This window comes from Lygodium microphyllum, chromosome 8 (assembly GCF_053477565.2).
Source record: "Lygodium microphyllum isolate KBCC chromosome 8, Lygodium_microphyllum_v1.1.10, whole genome shotgun sequence".
NCBI lineage: Eukaryota > Viridiplantae > Streptophyta > Polypodiopsida > Schizaeales > Lygodiaceae > Lygodium > Lygodium microphyllum.
Window position 1 is genome coordinate 96,569,142 of NC_141142.1, and position 19,953 is coordinate 96,589,094.

General features: G+C 44.3%; 1 protein-coding gene across 2 annotated transcripts in view; it reads left to right on the forward strand.

Moving 5' to 3' along the window:
• Positions 1-2,582: 2,582 nt before the first annotated feature.
• LOC148032633 (deoxyribodipyrimidine photo-lyase-like) overlaps positions 2,583-19,953 on the forward strand; it is a 62,521-nt gene continuing 45,150 nt past the window's right edge. The window contains exon 1 of one of the 2 annotated variants that reach the window (XM_087683253.1): positions 2,583-3,197. In XM_087683253.1, coding sequence (XP_087539379.1) covers positions 2,688-3,197 — 510 coding nt within the window. In that variant the 5' untranslated portion in view covers positions 2,583-2,687. The remainder of the gene's footprint in view (positions 3,198-19,953) is intronic. The other variant, XM_087683254.1, reaches the window with a different exon arrangement.

Below are 19,953 nucleotides of genomic sequence, written 5' to 3' on the forward strand. Positions count from 1 at the left end.
ATCTTCCTAAATCCCACTCTAGCTCCTCTAATTTCATAGCATCATGCAATCCAAATCTAGAATAAAACAGGGCTTGCTTGACAAGCAAATACATGCTCCAACATCATTTTTTGAAAGAAATATGTTGCAAATGATCTCACCAAGAAATGCAACATAGAAGATGGCCCTTCTTAGAACTCCATGGCTGGTTAAGTTAGAATTGGATATGCTACTATTGTTTATGCAAGTGATATTCGTAGTGTCACTACCTCTATGATGTATATTTCTATTCATAAGGCATGAGCCATCAATGATGCCAAGGATTAGTTCAGTGCTATCTACAATGTAATAAATATCTCCCAACAAACTAATCTAGCTCCTCTAATTTTGCAACATCTCGTATCATCAGAAGCAACCTCAAGAGAAGAACATGTTGGTAACATAATTGCCAAAGCCATTGGAAAGTTACATGGGCATACATACATACATACATACATACATACATACATACATACATACATACATACATACATACATACATGCGTGTGTGTGTGTGCGTGCGTGCATGTGTGTGTGTGTGTGTCTCCCCCGTTGGTCTATCTCTTGCTATGCCAATCATGGTGCTCCATAAAGGAACACAATACACAAGGACAACACTAAAGACTTTTACAACTTCCTTAATCACTTGATAGATCTATTGCACCACTCAATGCCACTCGTTAAACTTGTAATTCTGAAATGTAGCACACCAAATATGAGTTTTTGTTCATTGACAAACACAGTACAACTCAAGCATCAAGTACAGGATCACCATTATTAAAATTTTATGTTTTGAGTAGATTAGTTAATCAATATACAAGTTGATTGTAAGAATCTTTATCCTTTCTTATTATTTGTACTATTGCTATTTTTAAAGCTAGTTGTCCACCTACAATTTGCTATCAAGCAGTTTGCATTTGCATTTGACATTACGACCCTTGGAGTTTGCATTTTCATCATTCTAAGCTATGGATGATTGTTATTTGTCCCCTTAACTATTGTCTACATCAATTTGGTGTCTTCTATGACATCCTCATGTGACAAAATTAGGAGATATGCTATCAAGTAACAACCTTCCATTTGCTCCTCATGACCATGTTCACTATACCATGCAATCATTGCTCATGGTAGCCTAAGAATTGCAACTTCTAGAGGTAGGCACTTGTCTCTTACTCCTTCTAATCCTGTTCATCATACCTTGCAATCTTGGCATGCTTCTATAAAAGAGCTGCATTTACTATGCATGGCTACCAACATGCTACCCACAAGGAGATCTCTCTCCAAGGATCTTTTGATTGTCTTAGCAAGTACTCTTTAACCTATTTCAAATGATCGTGTAGAACAACATGCTTTCAAGCAAGAGATAACGGTAGGAAAATCAAGGTAGATGCCCACGAACAATTGGAATGTGGTGTGGTTGTCCTCTAATTGATATTAGGATTGCATGTCTTTTGCAACTTTCAATATCTATGGTGCTTAGGTACTATTCACTATTCTTCCACATCCTCCAAGTCATATGTACTATTGAGTTGAGACCTCTTGCAAACACATTTAGATGCATAATCTGTGGTGTACTTTTTGCCACATTGAAAACACAAGCTTTTATCTTTATGCTCTCTAAAGAGACCCAATGGGATGAATTTTTAGCCCCTTGGTTGCTTGGGTTGAAGCATTCTGTTGTCTGTTGTGAGCCTATTTTGTGTTACTTGTTATCCTAAAATGTGATTGTTGGTTTGAAGCATGAAATGGTGGGTAAGTGGGTATTTTGAGATTGCTATAAGGCATGTTACTTTCCCCATAAGCACCTCCTTGAGTGCTTTGTTTAGCTAGAGCCCTTTGCTATCCAAAATTATGTTGAAATCTAACATCTTTGTATTTACAGGCATATATCTTTTGGCCAGCTCTATTGCTTGGAAAAGTGTAGTAGGCTTTTGTGTCATTACATCAATAGATAAATTGAGCTCCAACACACACACACACACACACACACACACACACACACACACACACACAGAGTTAATTTGAGAAATTGGTTTGTATATTCTCTCATGGATAAGCCACGTTGGTCCAATTGGTACCAGCTCTTGGCCAACCGATATGTCTCAATTAAAGAGACAAACACTTGCACCATTGTGTGCTTTGAAGTCCTTCTACCCATGGATAGGATGATTTTCATGCTTAACATAGCACCACCAAGTATGTGCAAAACTCTTGATATGGAGAGTTGCAAAATCAATTTTTTGCTCATTCGTCTTGGAGTAAAGGTCAAAATAAGATTCGATGGGAACAATGATTAACCATTGTATTTGATGAGATTATGAGATTACCTTATCTTGGATCTTTCGATCATAAGCACCTTACTACCCATGTAAGTGATGCTGGTCATTGTAAGCATGCTGCCCATTATGGTCATGTTGCCCCGAGAAATTGATACATCAAATTCAAGTTGATCTACTCTTTTGTTTCGCAAAAGACTTACACGTGAAATAATTGATATAGACAAGGAAAAATATCGATCAAAATGAACACTATGGTGCGACCACTGTGACTTCGTATAAGGAGGGCAAAGGAAGGGAGAGAAAAACAAGGAGGCGGCTCTCTTTCATGGTAGTGCGTGACTAGAGTACTACTAGTTCCCTTACGTGGGTTTTGTCTTCGTGGTTCCCGCCATGGCAGCGGCGCCGCCGTCCTCCTCTCAGGAGCTCGCAGCAACAACCCGCAATACCAACAACAATAACAAGAGGCCAGCGTCAACAGCTTCTTTCTTCTCCCGCCGGAAGACCACCAAGCTGTCCGCCTCTGCAACGTCTCGTGACACAGAGAAAACAAAGGAGGCCTTAGACCAGAAGAGCAACTGCATCGGCACCATCAACATCAGCAGCAAACATGGTGCCGAGGTGCACCCCGGTCGCGTGCGTCTTCTGAAGCACGGCACAGGCGCTCACGGCCGCGGCCCTGTCGTGTATTGGATGTCCAGAGACCAGCGCTCCCGCGACAACTGGGCCCTCCTGTATGCCGCCCAGGAGGCCAGGCACAGAGGCTCCCCCCTTGCCGTCGCTTTCAACCTTGTCGATAAGTTCCTTGAAGCCCAGGCCCGCCATTTCGGCTTCATGCTCAGAGGCCTCCGCATCGTCGAGCGCAACCTTACTGCCCTCGGCGTGCCTTTCTTCCTCTTTCAAGTATTTCTTCCTGCTCTTTCTGTTCCCCTGTTTTTTTCGCTGCAATACAAAATGGGAGTTCTGCTTTGTGTTTTGTCAAGAGAGCCTCAAAATAGGACACAGGCTTATGTCAAGAGCTGCCCAGCAACACTTGTTTGATGGAGGTTACATAGCTAACTCTGAAACATAATGTGGTTAGAGGGGGGATGGCGGTCTAGACGATGAGGCAGAAATCTTGAGAAAGGGGCGCGAGTTGACATGGCAACGATATGGCAACAATTCGTTGGATTCCACTTTTAAAGGTGGATGAAAGTTTCTTTTAGCTTCCCCCTTTGGAAGAAGGGTGGAAGCTTGAAAAGTTCTTTGTCTTTAGCCAAAGAGATAGTCATTGTGCCCTTTGTGAACAAGACGGTGCTGGAAGATAGAATAACTCATTTTTCTGCAGCCCTTTGTGAACTTGTCATGAAAGGAACTCATTGTTTGAGAGGCATCACTTGCAAAGAACTGGCCATATTGTCTATTTCTTTTTGCTGAACTTCCAAAGGCTTGATCATATCGTAGTATACGTTCTTTCAGCCACATGTCATGAACATAGTGAGGTGCTGCCACTGATTGATTCGGTCCAACTAATTATAAGCTGTCAATGCAGTCAAGAGAAGTCAATCCCAACTAGGACAAGTACACCAAAATCTTGGCCTAGGATATACATTAGCCCAAGAACAAGATGTTGCAAGAGTAAATTGTGATTATAGGTCCATTGTCCTTGAGTGTTGGGGTAAAAGGCCACTGGGCCTACCCATGTACATAGACCACCCATTCTTTATTCATATATAATATGAAAGTGCAATAAGGCTGTCATATAATTCTTGACAGCACCTACATTGTGTGTGCTCTTCTCTCGTGCATATTCCTCTTCTTCTCCATTGCCATTGCATCCCCTTCAACTAGTGTTAGAGCGGGTCTTTCACGACCGTTTCTTTCTGGCCTCTTCTCAACCTTTTCCACATGAGGTATGAGATCTTCACTTCAACCATTTTCATGGACAGCAGGGTTTTGAAGAGGGTAGCCGTTGCTGAGTTTGCCCGTGAAGCTTGAAGCTTCCCCTCCACCTTTGGCTTGATTAGTGGCCTTCTTTGGCCCCTTGGGGACCCCCCCACCACTTGCAACCTTCGTAGTAACCCCCCAACCTCATATCTACAGTTGGCGCAATCACGCCATGTTGATAGACGTTTTTTCCAGCATGATAGAGATCTACAGCAGCTCTTCGCTCACGTGGCACTTGTTTATGGTCTATTGAGACCCCCCGACAGTTGGTATTGAGCTTGGGCACTTACACATGAATTGGGGCTTTGATCTTGAGCTCATCTTGGCTGTGTAAACAATAGCAGGCCTGATTTTAGCTTGTCCCAGGCATTTACAGTAGTGCCCAGTTCATTTACTTTATCTGGCACTTGGTTATGGCTTGTTGAAGCTGTGGTAGAAGACGTAGCTCGATACTCCACCTCAGTAGAAGAAAGGGCTATCGTGTGCTGCTTCTTGCTACTCCAAGAGATAACACCTGTACCCAAGATAAAACAGTAGCCTGTAGTAGATCGTCGGTGGTCCACATCTCCAGCCCAATCCGAGTCACTCCAACCTGCAAGAATCAGATCGGAAGCATTTGTACCTGCGGGATAAGAAATCCCTAAGTCAGAGGTCTCCCTCAAATATTGAAGAATCCTCAGAGCAGCCTGCCAATGCACTTGTTTGGGTGCTGCCATGAACCCTGCCAAAAGACCCACAACAAAAGAAAAATCAACACGAGTGTTGAGAAGCCAAATCAAGGATTCAATCAATTGACGGTAGCGTGAAGCATCCATCACGGGAGAATCTAAGTGTGAAGTGGCCTTTCAATTTGGATCCATAGGAGTAGTAATGGGCCGACAAGTCTCCATCTCAAAAGTCACCAAGAGCTCCTAAATGTACCTTTGCTGAGAGATGAAAATCCCTCTCTGAGATTGATAAATCTCGTGACCTAAGAAGAAATGAAAAAGCCCCAAATCCGTCATCTCGAATGCCTGATGTAAAGCTGTTTTGGTCTCTCGGACCTTCTGTGCATAACCCCTTGTCAAAATCAAATCATCAATATTTAACACGAACAACACACAACCAATCTCGGAAGTGTGCACATAAAGCTGCGGATTGGCCTTGGAGCGTCAATATCTCCACTTTGAGTGAAGAAACGAGTCAATCTTCTCGTTCCATGCATGCCGAGCCTGCTTGAGGCCATACAAGGCCTTCTTCAACCTGTAAACTTTTCCATTCGAGGATCCAAAGCCAGGAGGCTACTCAACATAGATCTCCTCCTGCAAGTCACCATTCAGAAAGGCCGACTTTACATCCAACTGATAAACATGCCATCTCCTATGGCCAGCCAAGGCAAGAACATCTCGAATAGTCGCCATACGACCAGTGGGGGCAAAAGTATCATGGAAATCAATGCCTGGGCGCTGAGTAAGACCTTTTGCAACAAGGCGAGCCTTGTGCTTGTCCAAAGAACTATCGCTAAGGTACTTGGTCTTGAAGACCCACTTGACACCAATTACCTTTTTGTGAGAGGGATGAGGCACAAGAGACCAAGTGTCATTTCTCTTAATAGCCTCCAACTTGGCTTCCATGGCCTTCCGCCAATGATCAGATTGCAAAGCCTCCTTCACTGAAGTGGGCTCTCGATCCTGTATAACACGGGTTAGTAAACAATAGTTGGAGCAGACAAGCTCCGAAGAATGTGCCTGATTCCTCCATTAACTCCGCGGTCCATCTTGCGGTTCCCACTCCTCAGGGACCCCCTCGATCCCTGAATCTCGGAGGGTGTCACGGGCCCAACGAGGAGGAGGTCAAACCACTCCTCGTCGCACTCCATTTGCTGAAGACTCAGGGACAACCATCGGCGAAAGCTCCTTGGGGGTGGCCTGTGGAAGAGAAGACTCTGAATCCAAAGAAGAATCTCCATCAAGAGTCTCTGGCTCCAAAGAAAATGTCTTGGGAGCCCAACTCTCCCTTGGATCTCCAAGGACGGGGTGCTCCTCATCCCCCTCCGTGGCCGGTACTTCCACAAACCGCACAAGTCGGCTCGTCTAGACATCTCGCTTAATGGGATTAAACAAACGATAACCTTGGGATTGGGAGCTATAGCCAACAAAAACCTGTCGTCGGAAAGCCGTCTCGAACTTATCACGCTGCGCCTTTGGAATGTGCACATAAGCGTCACACCCAAAGATCCCGAAATAAGAGACATCAGACTTAGTCCCGAAGTAAGCCTCAAAAGACGTCATCCTGTCAACGGCCGAAGTGGGAGATTGATTAAGAATGTGAATTGCGGTAGCCACTGCCTCGGCCCACAGAAACTGAGGTGTCTGTCGGTGCTTCATCATGGTGCGTGCCATCTTGATCACACTTCGGTTCTTTCGCTCCAAAATGCCATTCTCTTGGGGAGTGTTGGTGTTAGCAAACTCCTGGTGAATGCCCCTATTTGCACAAAAACGAGCAAACACATTAGACATAAATTCACCTCCCTTGTTTGAATGCAAGGTCTTTAGTCGTCGGCCAAAATGGTTCTCCTCAAAGAGAAGCCAATCCTTGAAGTGAGAGAAAGCCTCCAACTTCAAAGTCAAGAAATAGGGCCAAGTCATCCTGCTGTAGTTATCTACAATCAGCATGAAGTACAAGGTTCCCTTCAGGGACTCGGTCCTCATCGGGCCACAAAGATCCGTAGATACATACTCCATGGGTGAAGTAGACTGCCTAGAAGCTTTGTTGGGAATCGCATCCCGATGTAGTTTTCCATGAATGCAGGAGACACATGGCTGATGGCTCACCACTATGTCTGGCAAGCCTCGGACAAATGACCCTCGCGACGCCTTTCGAAGGTACTGGTAGTTCAGGTTGCCAAACCGAGCTTGCTATAGCTCGGACTATGTCTGAGAAGTAAGAAGAAGAGAAGTAAGAGCTGAAGAAGACTTCAATTTGTAGACTCCATTCTCCTCATATCCTACAGAGAGAACCTTTCTCGATCCATGATCAAGGACTCCAACAATATCACTGTCAAACTCCACCAAGAGACCAAGAGCACAAATCTTATGAACTGAAAGTAAATGATATCCCAATCTTAACACATGCAACACCTCAGAGGTGTGGATACCACCACGTCCATCTGGAATAAGTTGCATCTCACCCCGCGTAGCAATAGACACAGAAGAGTTGTCTCCAATGAGAATCTGCCCATGCGAAGGTCGCAAATGGACAACACCAACGGAAGGAGTCATGTGCCGTGAGGCACCACTATCCACAATCCACTCTCGAGCCTGGGGAGTTGTCATCGCAGCACCAGAAGTTGTCGCTGTAGAGTTCTCAATGACTGCTAAGTGTAGAAAAGCAGCTGATGAGGGTGCAGCCACCGCTCCAGAGTCCTTCGTGTCCTTTTTCTTGGTATCCTTCTTGTCTTTGTCGGGGCAATCCTTCTTCCAGTGACCGGTCTTCCCACAAATATGGCAACTTGATTCCTTCTCCTTGTTCTTCTTGGATTTGTTGTCCTTCTCCTTCTTCTTTTGGTCCTTTCCCTTCTTGTGAGAGGCTTGACCAACCAATGCCTCCGATTTGGAAGCATTCTGTCCCTTCAATTGTTCCTCTTGGTCCAAGACCATAGGAACCAACTCTTTCTACCAAAGAGTCCACTCTCATCCTGAAGCAATAAGAGCGGAATAAAAAGTATCGAATCGTGGCGGCAACTGGGATAGTAAAGTGATCGCCATGTCTTCAGAGGAAATAGGCTTCCTCGCATTTTGAACCTGCATCTGAAGCTGCCGAAGCTTGTTGATGTGTTCTCGAAGTGAAGAAGACTTATTTACGGACAAAGTCCGCATCTGCACCTCCAAAGAAACCCTCTTCATCAGGGTCATCCGGTTGTACATCTGGTCGAGCTCCAGCCATATCTCACGAGCCACCGTCAAGTGCTCTATGTGAGCTATCACAGCTGTGGTGCAAGACAGAAATAGAAAAGATCGAATCCTGGCATTCAGTTTGTCCCAATCAGACTAGGCCTTGGTTAACTCCTCACGAGCATTGGAAGAGAGTTTGAACTCATCCCTCACTGACGGCTTGTTAATCTCCTCCATCACCAGTTCCGCCAAATCATAAGACTCTAAAATGGCCAACATCATCACTCGCCAAATGTGGTAATTGTCACCATCAAGCTTTTGATTCGTTGGAAGAGTCGGTAGGACAGGCACCTTCCTGTCCATGATCGCCTGGAACTCCAAATCAGTCTTTGTAGACATGTTAACCTGCAATACCTGCACAAATGCAAAAGCAGCCCCCTTTGACTGTGAAAACACAGCCTTCTAGGACTGATTCGTCCATTGCCCAAACGTTCTTCACCCGCCGGAGGCGATGAAAAAGTAAAATCTGCAATGGAAGGCCTGAAATGCAGCCTTCCTCCCCTTCAAATAGCAATAACCTGCAGCAAATTCACCGATTAGACTCCTTTCTTGCACGCCCACGGTCAATTCAGCCCTGATCCGATGCGCAGCCCTCCCGCTCGCCCTCGAAACCTGGAAACGCAGCCTTGTGTCGCGTTGAAATCTCCTCTTTAGATAGGTTCAGCCCTCAGTCAGTCCATCTTCACCGCTCCGATACCATGTCAGAGTGCAGCGATGCGGAAGCGTAGGACAAAGACTAAGAGAGAGTGAACACAGAGAGAGAGAGAGAGAGAGAGAGAGAGAGAGAGAGAGGAGATTGTAAACACAGAAAATCTGCGGTGTAGTATGCTGTATAAGAGTGCAAAAATACACAAGGGGACAGAGGAAATATTTGCGTATGTCTCCGACTTGATGACCTCGATCTCCGTCAGCCCGAGCACAATCTGTCTCAGCCAACAGATCTCAAGATCAGAATCTGAATAATGAATCCTGAAATGTGCCACAAAACCGGCTATAAATAGCTGAAAAATAGGAAATAATTGCAGCAGGTTGGTTGCATTAAATGCTGCCGATTGCAGTAAATACTGTTCGACTGTAGCAACCTATCCGACTGCAGGTGCTGACGTGGCACTGATGTCCGCACTGTCCAGGAAATGACTAGCTAACACTTGTACCTTACAGAGCCGCTTATTTGGATGTTGTACAGATGTTTGGGTTTCTCCTGGAGCTTGACTCTTGTAGGATGCTTTCTCACTTGTCGGTCTTTACTTGACTTGGATGTTCTTAGTTGGTATGATACTGTAGAGCTATGCGTATGTGTATGGTTATGGATTGATTTCATGGTTGAATACCGTATGCTCTTATGATAGATGTCTTATGCTTTACGGTGCTGTGGTTGGTTATGTCATAAAGATGGCTACGACTCTTCTTCATGTGGGAGTTTTTGCATCCTTGGTTGATGCCTTTATGTCCTCCCATTCGTTGAGGTTTCATGAGCCTTTGCAACATGCTTCTACCACTGATGTACTTGTAGATGATTGTCTTGATGAGCAGGTGGCCTCTGTTGGGATAGCCCTCAACTTCTTGAGTTTCGTGGATGCTATGGATAGCCCTATTCACAATGAGTTGGATTCCTTGTCGTCTTCTACAGGTTCTTCAATTACAGATGTATGCTTCCATTGTGAAAAGCTTGGGCATGTTAAAAGAAAATGCTTTACACGGATTAAAGAGCAGCAGAGACAGAGATGGACTCGACATGAGCAGAGAGTCAGCGATGCAGTAAGTGTTACCACTCTTTCTAGTGGTGAGGTACATGTAGTTATCCATGATGATGCAGTTGAGCATGTCCTCTTGTCATCTAGTTTTCCTACAGTTTACTTGCTCAATGATCAGGCTTATGTCTTTGATTGGCTGTTGGATTCTTCAACCTCTTGTCATGTTACCCCTTATAAAGCATGGTTCTCTTCTTATAGGGAGGTTGACGGATGTATTGATTTGGGCCTTGAGTAGTCTTATGCTAATGTTGGTACAGGGGACATACACCTAGCTTTGCCTAATGGGACTTCTCTTATGCTCAAGGATGTTTTACATGTTCCCATGCTCAATAAGAGCTTGATTTCTGTTAGACAGTTGCATGATGTAGGTTACTCTGTTTCTCTTCAAGATAGGTCATGGAAGATCTATTGTGGTTGCTTGGTTTTGGCCAGAGGTTCTAGAGTTGGTTCTCATTACCCAATGCATGTCTCTCATGTGGGAGATTCTATGGTTGCAGTTATCCGGATACTACATGCATTGTTATGGCATTATCGCCTAGGCTATATGCACCATAGAGAGATGGAGATATTGTCTTGTTTAGACTCATTGCTGCCTCCTATGTCACATGCAGATCTTGATACTTGCCCTGATTGTTCTTGTGGTCCTTGTAGAGCCCCATTGGCTCATGGCGATCATGAGAGGCATGATCCTCTAGATCTTGTCCATTGTGCAGTATATGGATCTATGCCTTTCCAGTTACTTGGTGGAGCGTTGTACTTTATGACCTTCATGGATTCTGGTACGGATTGAGGATGTCATAGTTATGCTTGACAGGTTTATGGATTCTGTTGGTTGCAGGCCTAGGTGCTTGCAGATGGATTATAAGAGTCATGCTATCTCTCCCAGCTTTCAATCCTATTGTCAGCAGTCTGGCATTGATCTCCTATGTCCACTGTATTATGGGATTGCTCATGGCATGTGCCTGACTTTACAGGCAAAGGTTGCTTTTATGCTTACCAGAGCTGGGTTATCTTATGGCTTTTGTACTAAGGCCCTTATGACGGTAGTCTACTTGCTTAATAGGATGCCGTGTCTGACTTTGGATGGTATTATACCACACGAGGCATGGAGTGGCATGAGACCCTCCTATGATTACTTGAGGATGTTTGGTTGCCAGGCATTTGCATGTATGCGAGATATGTCTATGTTACGTAGATGTATCCTCCTTGGTTATGGAGATGGTTATTTTTAGGCTTACAAGTTATGGAATTTGGATGCCCAGCAGGTTATACGTAGCCATTATGTTGTCTTTAATGAGACGTAGACATCTCTCAAGCCTCTTGATGCGCGTTCAGTGCGCTTTATGGTTGATGCTACAGCTGTATGTCAGTCTTCCGCTTCGTTGAGGCCGCATACTATCTTGAGACTACGTCTACATGTGTTCGAGATGCTGGCCCTTCTTCTATGATTGACTTTGGAGAGTATGCGCTCTCAGTTGTCTGCTGTGTGCCACGCTAATGCTATGCGCTACTCTAATGCTTATGCATTACAGCCTTGCTCTCACGAGTTGTGCTGGCTTCATAAGAAGCATTCTTGGATTGCTCCGCTGTATGGAGCTATGGGATCACTTGTCTTTTGGATGTCATGGACTTGGGGATGCTTCACTCTTCTACAAAGGTTTCCGATGCTTATTGCACAGCTGGCTTTCCGATTGGGCGTTAGGTGAGATGTCATGATTCCTCACCTTGTCTCTTTTAAATTTTCTTTGTTTTTTTACTCCCTAGTTCATTGGCCTTTTAGTGGGAGGTTGTTGGGGTAAAAGGCCATTGGGCCTATTCATGTATATGGACCACTCATTATTTATTCATATATAATATAAAAGTGCAGTAAGATTTTCATATCATTCTTGATAGTATCTACATTGTGTGTGCTATTCTCTTCCGCGTCTTCCTCTTCTCCTTCTCCACTGTCATTGCATCCCCTTCACTGAGTCATACCTTCTTTTCTCCATTTTTCATTTTTTAAGAACGCCATGCAATACTTCAAAGTAAGTATTTTCGAATTAGCTAGTAAATCCAAAAAACTATTGCAATATAGTCTATGCTTAAACCTCCACATGGATTGGAAAATTCCGTTGCACCATCTTTGTTACTTCCTTGGATTTCTAGATGGGTGCTAGTTGAAAGGTGAGAAGAATCGAAGCTTGCACCAGAGAGCTATGGCAGGAGAGCAAGAGCAAGAGAGAGAGAGACTCACAATGTGGGAACTCCAACGGTTATAATGTGTGACCGGCCTTTCCTTTATTCATTTGTCACTAAAAGAATAAAGAATAAAGTGACGGTGACAGGCGTCTGTCGCCTGCAGTGTGCAGGCGCGGATATTGACAGTGTAGTAATATACGGGCGGCTAGGTGGAGGCGCCTTTATCCCTTACCTCTCACTTAAATGCGAATTTGCCCCAGTGAGAAGTGAAAAAGAAAAAGAAAGGCTAGTACAACATGTACACATGTACAATAGGATGAGGAAATACGTCATCTCATCCCACGCCCATCAATCTCTCGAGGAAGGCAAAGAGCAACGTAGAGAGGTGTTTGGTGAATAGATCTGCAGGATTTTGGTGAGTCAAGACCTTGACAAGGTCAATAGACTTGTCCTCAACGATCCCACGTATGAAGTTATACCTCACCTCAATGCGTTTCGTCTTTGCATGGAAGATCGGATTCTTGGCTAATTAGCACTCATAGAATTTGAATGCAGTGTAGGGATAGTATCAATACCAAGGTCGTGAACCAAACAGCCTACCATATGGCCTTCTTTCAAGCCTCAGTGGTTGCAATATACTCAACCTCAGTGGTGGAAAGAGTCGTATACTTTTGCACCCTGGACATCCAAGAGATAGCACCTCTAGCATAGATGAATTGATAGCTAAAAGTGGACTTTCTATTATTTGCATGTCTTGCATAATCAGAGTCAATGTACCCCATGATTCTTGTATCTTGCAATGCCCTTTGGGTATCTTATGATACCCTTTACGGCATTCCAATGCTTCTTGCCAGGTGTAGCCATATAACGCGCCACAACACCAACTGCAAAGGCAATATTTGGACGAGTGGCTATCATGGCATACATAAGACTGCCCACTACGGATGTATAGGGAATCTTGGCCATCTCGACCCTCTGCTCATCTGTTTGTTGACGATCGGCTTGTGATACTTTCACATAAGAAGGGAATGGACAACCATTAGGCTTCACGTCCTGCATGCGGAAGCACTCAAGGACTTTATGAATGTACTCCCTTTGTGACAAGTAAAGGAGTCCCTAATGCTTGTGAAGTCTAATGCGCATACCAAGTATGTGAGAGGCCAGATTCTTTATCTCAAAGCTTTTCTTGAGTTGAGTCTTAAGAGCATCTAGCTCATCATGAGCTTTTCCTGCTAATAGCATGTCATTCACATAGAGTATCAAAATAAGCAAAGATCTATTATGGGCTTTGGTCATCTTAACCACAAGAGAAAAAACTTCATCAAAGTCAACTCCATGCTCTTGATTAAAACCCTTAGCAATAAGTCTTGCCTTATAAGTCGGCTTGGGGTATCCAGGGGTACTCTTTAACTTGTACACCCATTTGCATGGTAGAGCCTTTTTGCTACTAGGCAAGGAAACCAAATCCCAAGTCTCATTCTTATGCAAGGAGTCTATCTCAAATTGCATAGCCCTTTTCTAGGAGTTATTGCCACCCTTGCACATAGCCTCATCATAAGTGAAAGGCTCTCTTGCATTTGTAACTAAGACATAATGCCTCGAGGGCTGAAATTTGTCAGGGGGGCTTTTATCTCTAGTAGAACGCCGCACTGCAGGCTCTGTTGTCTGCCCAACATTTTGTCTAATAGCCTAGCCATGAGTACTTGCTGCTGTTGCAGGTTGCTGTATGGGAGCTCATGGCTTCTCTTGAAATATAACCTTGCGTATCTCCACTATCTTCGCAAGCTATCTATGCATCTTGTCTTTATAGAAGACTACATCATGGTTGCGGATGACTTTTCGCGCATGTGGATCCCATAGATGGTAACCCATCTCTCTTGTATCTCCATAGCCAAGGAAAATGCATTTAATAATCTTAGGATCCAGCTTGTTACGCTTGTCCTTAGGCACATGGAAAAATGCCTCATATCCAAAGGTACGTAAATGCGCATAAGAGGGAGGCTTTTCTATCCATACCTCCTCTGCAACTTGGAAATCAATGGCACTACAAGGTGATCTATTAATGATATGCATGGCAGTCGTAATTGCCTCAGTCCAAAAGTGTTGGGGTAGGCCTGCATGGCTAAGCATAGTGCGAACCCTCTCTTGGATGGTCCTATTCATCTGCTCAGCCCTACCATTTTGGGGATGGATATAGGGGGTGGTCAACTGATGCTTAATACCTCTCTCATCATATAACTGCTCAAAAGCATGTGAGACAAACTCACCCCCATTATTTGTCCTTAGGCATCTTAGTCTATGTCCAGACTGGTTTTTTGTCAAAGCAAGCCATCTTTGAAAAATTGCCAATACATCGGACTTTTGCTCTATGGGATAAGCCCATACTTCACGTGAAAAATCATCTATGAAAGTAACAAAATACTTTGCACTACCCATAGATTGATAGGGCATGGTTCCATAGACATCAGAATGAACCAAAGCCAAGGGCTCACTCATGCGTGGTAACATACCAGACTTCTTATGCGTAAACCTAGTATACCTGCCATAAAGACAATGATCATAAGAATCAAAATGAGAATAGTCAAGGGGCGGTAAGTACTGTAAACCAGAAAGCATTTTCATTTCCTTAACGGACATGTGCCCCAAATGGGCATGCCAAAGAGATACATGAGGTAAAGACCCCACAGACAAAGCATGATCAATGGTAGATCTAGAAACAGCTAAGGGGTAGAGGTTGCCAGCCTTGGCACCTCTCGCAAGTACAAGCTTGCTATGAGTAATCTTCCATGCAGAGTCTCCAAAAGATACATGATATCGTGCGTCATCAAGCTGTCCAACGAACATGAGACTGCGTGTCAATGCAGGTACATGACGTACATCATGCATAACAAAATTGCTGCTAGAAGGAAACTGTAGCATAACATCACCAATGCCGACAATCTCAAGAGACCTGTCATCACCCAAGCGCATAGAACTCGAAACAGAACGGTATGAATGGAACCACTCTCGATAAGGTGTCACATGAAAAGACGCACTTGAGTCCAAGAGCCAACATCGTGCATACATAGAGTGTATCTCTGTCATTTGCGAAGCACTAGATGAAGTTGTTGCAAGGATATAATCCCCTCACTATCCTCGGGTTGCATAACATTGATCTCTTGAATTTTAACACTTGACTTAGCAGGTACTATGCTGCGATCAAAAGACTTTTCTTGTACTTTCTCTTTCCTCTTGTCTTTACGCCTTTCATTGTGCAATTCATGACACTGTGGCCTTATGTGGCCTTTCTTCCCACAACGATGACAAGTCAGATTTGCATTTCTCCCACGAGACTTATTGTGCAACTTGCCACGTGACTTAGACTGAGATTTTTGCGAATCCCGTCCACGGCCATTACTACGGTCTTTCTTTGTATTTCCATCATGTCGGCCTCTAACTATCAAAGCATGAGACACGAGAGGCATCCAAATTCTTACGGTTTATGTCTTCTTGCAGAAGAAAGCTCTCAACATCAGATAGCTTCAGAGTAGTGGTAGAAGCACATAAGGCAGTGCGAAATACATCCCAAGTCTCATTAAGAGTTCCAAGGAAGAACAATCGAGTGACACCCTCTTTGAAATCAATGCCTTGTGAAACCAAGTTCTTAAGAATAGCATGAAATTGGCTCAGATGAGCTGACATGGTCACATTCTCTTTCATGCGGAGATCCATAAGCTGTTTTAGCCAATACATTTGACTTGCAAGACTTTGCTTGTCATAGAGGTTTTTGATTTTATTCCAAAGCTGCCAAGTACTCTTTACTTTATGTTGTATCTTATCCATACTTTGTGTACATTGTAAAGTGTGTGGAAGAAGAAGAAGAAACAATCAGGAAAACATTTGGCCTCCATCTCTCTTCTTGTCTCATGAGTGAGCTTCTCCTTGTGCATTTTGTGTGTGTTCAACACGGCATCTTGAGCAAGTCCCCCCACCACGCGATTCTTGACACTACCCGCCCACCTTCTTTTACCCCCCTTGGACACCCGCCCGCCCATTTTCTTTTACCCCCCTTGGGCACTATCCCCCCAACCCTTATATTACCCCCCCTTCCCCAAATTTCACCCATTGCCACTTTACCCCCCCCCCCCCCCCCCCCCCCCATCACTTTACCCTACCCCCACCTTTAACCCCCCTTTTGGTTATTAGTCGTAGTTTGAGGCTGCTGTCCACTCAACCTTAGTGGCTTTATCTGCGATTTTTGCACCAATACCTGCCAAACTTGACTCTTCAAATAGGCATAATTCGTACTATCAAGCTTAGTGATGTTGAAGATAGCATTGTCAGTGGAAAAAGATGCTATATTGCAAGCTGAAATAGTGCATACAGTTCAAAACGGCTTGCTGTAAACTACAAAAAATGAGCTCAAACAAGGCTCAAAATACATTCTGGAACCATCCAAAGCATTTGCCAAGCTTCATTTGCATCCCAATAGTCATATAAAACGCCTGGGAAGCACCCGTGACTAATAGACAAAGTATAAAGTGACTAACTAAGCTTCAGCCTTGGTGATTTACTATGTAAAGCTAAGTATTTCAGGCTACTAAATCAGCTTCAAATGATGGCCAATCAATAGGCATACATTTCCCTAACATTCGAGGACCGTTCGAGACCAACAACTGGGCATTAAATGTCAATGCCAACCAAGCTGTAGCATCAAATGTTAGTGTAACACTATTTATAACTGCTTATGGACTGTTATGACAATTCCAAAACAGTACTAAATCAGACCCAAATCAATACCAATGCGCAATATTTGCATGTCAGGCTCCAAGTATGCTTCTAGGCATCACATGAGACCTATCCAAGTGCCCAATGGTTGGACTAGCTGGAGAAGAGCAATGTCAAGATGAGGAAGATACTCTTGCAGGTCACATGATGATGCAAACTGATCTGGGGCCTGTGGAAGGGCTAGGCAAGGTCAAGGCAAGGTTGGGGGGGTAGTCAAGGACCCCTAGAAGCTCCCTCTTGAAGGGCAAAGTCACCAGTAGAGTGTAGGCTTCACAAGAAGCAAGAGGACATGGCTGCCTTGCTTCACAAAACTTGTGATCGAAGCTTGCACGGGAGAGCTATGGAGAGAGAGAGAGAGAGAGAGAGAGAGAGAGAGAGAGAGAGAGAGAGAGACTCATAATGTGGGAACTCCAATGGTCACAATGTGTGACTGGCCTTCCCTTTATCCATCTGTCACTAAAAGAATAAAGAATAAAGTGACGGTGACAGGTACTCGCTGCCTGCAGTGTGCAGGCATAGGTATTGTCAGTGTAGTAATACACGGGCGGCTAGGCGGAGGCGTCTTTACCCCTAACACTAGTAGCATTGGTCACAATGGTCATGAAGTGATTTAGTGCGAATGCACTCAAGGCACTTGGGGGTTAGGGCAATTGAGTCCTATAGTATGTAATATTTGGATGAGTACTAGTAGTATCGGTCATAGTGGTCATGAAGTGTCTTAGTGTGAATGCACTAAGGGCACTTTGGGGTTAGGGCAGCCGAATTCTATTTATAAGACTCAAGGCCCTATTGTGCACATTGTTGTGTGATCACTACTCTTGAACTGTTGGCCCATTGGCCAATACATCCGCACATTGGGATGTTGTGGGCTGGTGGTATGGGATGCCAACTTTTTTGGGATGTGGTTGTGGCCTAGAGTGTTGTTAGTTTCCAAGCTCGGGGTCGAGTTTGTTTGGCTCTATGGTTAGGAGGTGAGTCCGATTTCTTCTCCATTATATTTGTGGAAATGGCTTGTGTCGTGTCTCTTACCCAAGTTGGATCCTAGGGGAACTATTTAAGTCTTCTTGGTTTTTATATAGTGGAGGGTTTTGTGAGAGTGTGCATTGGAGAAGGAAGCACAAACATGGAGAGAGAAGGGAGGAGAAATATTGCAATAAAAGAGAAAATTTGCATTGAACTCTGAAAGAAAGTTGAATACAATGAGGATTGATCATTCTTTGCATGTAGCCCAAGGCAATAGTGAGGGTAACAATTAGGTTGATGAATGAAATGTTGGAATGGAAGATTGAGGAGAGTCCCAAGTGTTGGAGTATGCTATAACCTGCAAGATAGAATGCGATCTATTCCCAGAACTTGGTAGTTGCTTTAAATAGCCAAATCTCACTAAAATTAGCCAATCTATCAAAATAAGGGGTGTGATGCTAGTCTTGCATTTGGGAAAGAAAATGATGAAAATGTTGAGAAACCCTTCACCCTTCACCCGTAGTTTGCGTTTTTGCGTTTGCGTTTAGGGTTTGCAGCCCTAAAAAGGGATGCCATCCTAGATTGACTGTGCCCATTAATGGGCCACTTTCTCATTCATTTCTCATGGCTGATTCATTCAATCCGTCACCTCTTCTCTTCAGCCTCTCCACTATCCTCACACCCCTTCAGGAGAACATTGCGGTTCGTGGTTTGTGGTTGTCTTCATCATCTTCCTTGTGCTATGGTACCCTTGTTCCCTTGTATCACATTCACTCCATGATTCAGAACTTCATCATTCCATTCATCAGAGTTTCTTCTCTCTTCTCTTCTCTTCTCCATGTTTGCCGAGTTCACTCCGTGTTCCTCCCCGCAAACCCTACTGTCTCACTGGTATATCATCTTTTGACATGGTATCAGAGCTGGATCTGCTTACCTAGCGGCAAAGATCTTCCACTCTAGTGAAGGCAAAGACTGTTGGCGGGTTCGGCATCCACTTATCTTCTTATTCCGCTACATCAAAATCTCGTTTTTGCAGGTTTCAAGTGTTTTCAGCTTGTTGTCCACACCCCTTTCGTGGAGGACATCGCAGTCTTAGCTATCCCTTGCTGTCATCTATAGTCTGGCGCCTGTTTCTAGCCTTCCACCCGTAGTTTGCAGCTGTTTACAGCAAAGTGACTGTTGCTGATCACTCTCCATTCAGAAAACAATCTCGTTTTTGCAGATTTTAGGTATTTCAGCTTGCTGCCCACACCCCAGACGCGGAGGACATCGTGGTCCAAGCTGGCCATTGATGTCTACAATAGTTTGGCTCCTGTTTCTAGCCTATCACACACTGTTTGGAGTTGATTTCGGCGTATTGAGTGCTGCTGTTGTTTTTTCTTGCGTTTTTAGTATTTCTCTCTCTTGCAGGCTGTCTTGCTTGCATTTTTAGTTTCTCTCTCTTGCAGGCTGTCCTGTCTACATTTTTAGTCTTTCTCTTACCTGTTCCTTGCGTTTTTAGTCTTTCTCTCTCCTACAAGCTGTCCTGCCTGTGTTTTCAGTATTTCTCTCTCTTGCAGCCTACGTTTTTAGTCTTTCTCTCACCTGCTGCCTACGTTTTTAGTTTTTATCTCTCTTGTAGGCTGTCTTGCTTGCATTTTTAGTCTTTCTCTCTTTTCACTTGCATTTTTCTACTGGTTGCAACCTCTTACTACTGGTCACATCCTCCTCCCACTGGTAGCTCACTTCCATTTCTTCTGCTACCCTCCCACCCCTTGAGATGGACATTGCGGTTCGTGCGTCACACTGCCCTCACACCCCTTGAGGTTGACATCACGGTTCGTGGTTCATGGTGGTTGTCCTCTTCCTTCTTCAATAAGGCACACTGGTATCCATGGCTTCTTTACTGACAAATGTCCAGACTACTGGGTGCTCCTATTGTGGCATCACCGGCCACACCACCGATGCTTGCCGACTTCAACCTTTGCTCCCCTCCCCTCCGGAGTATATGCATCTTCCACCAGGTACTCCTTGTGCCACCTCTCCTTTTTGGGCCACAGAGATCGTTCTGTATCGGCTATTAGAGTACTATGCTCAAGGCAATAAGACACATCTGATGCGCACTAAGTCCTTTCGAGTACATAGAGGATCGATTAG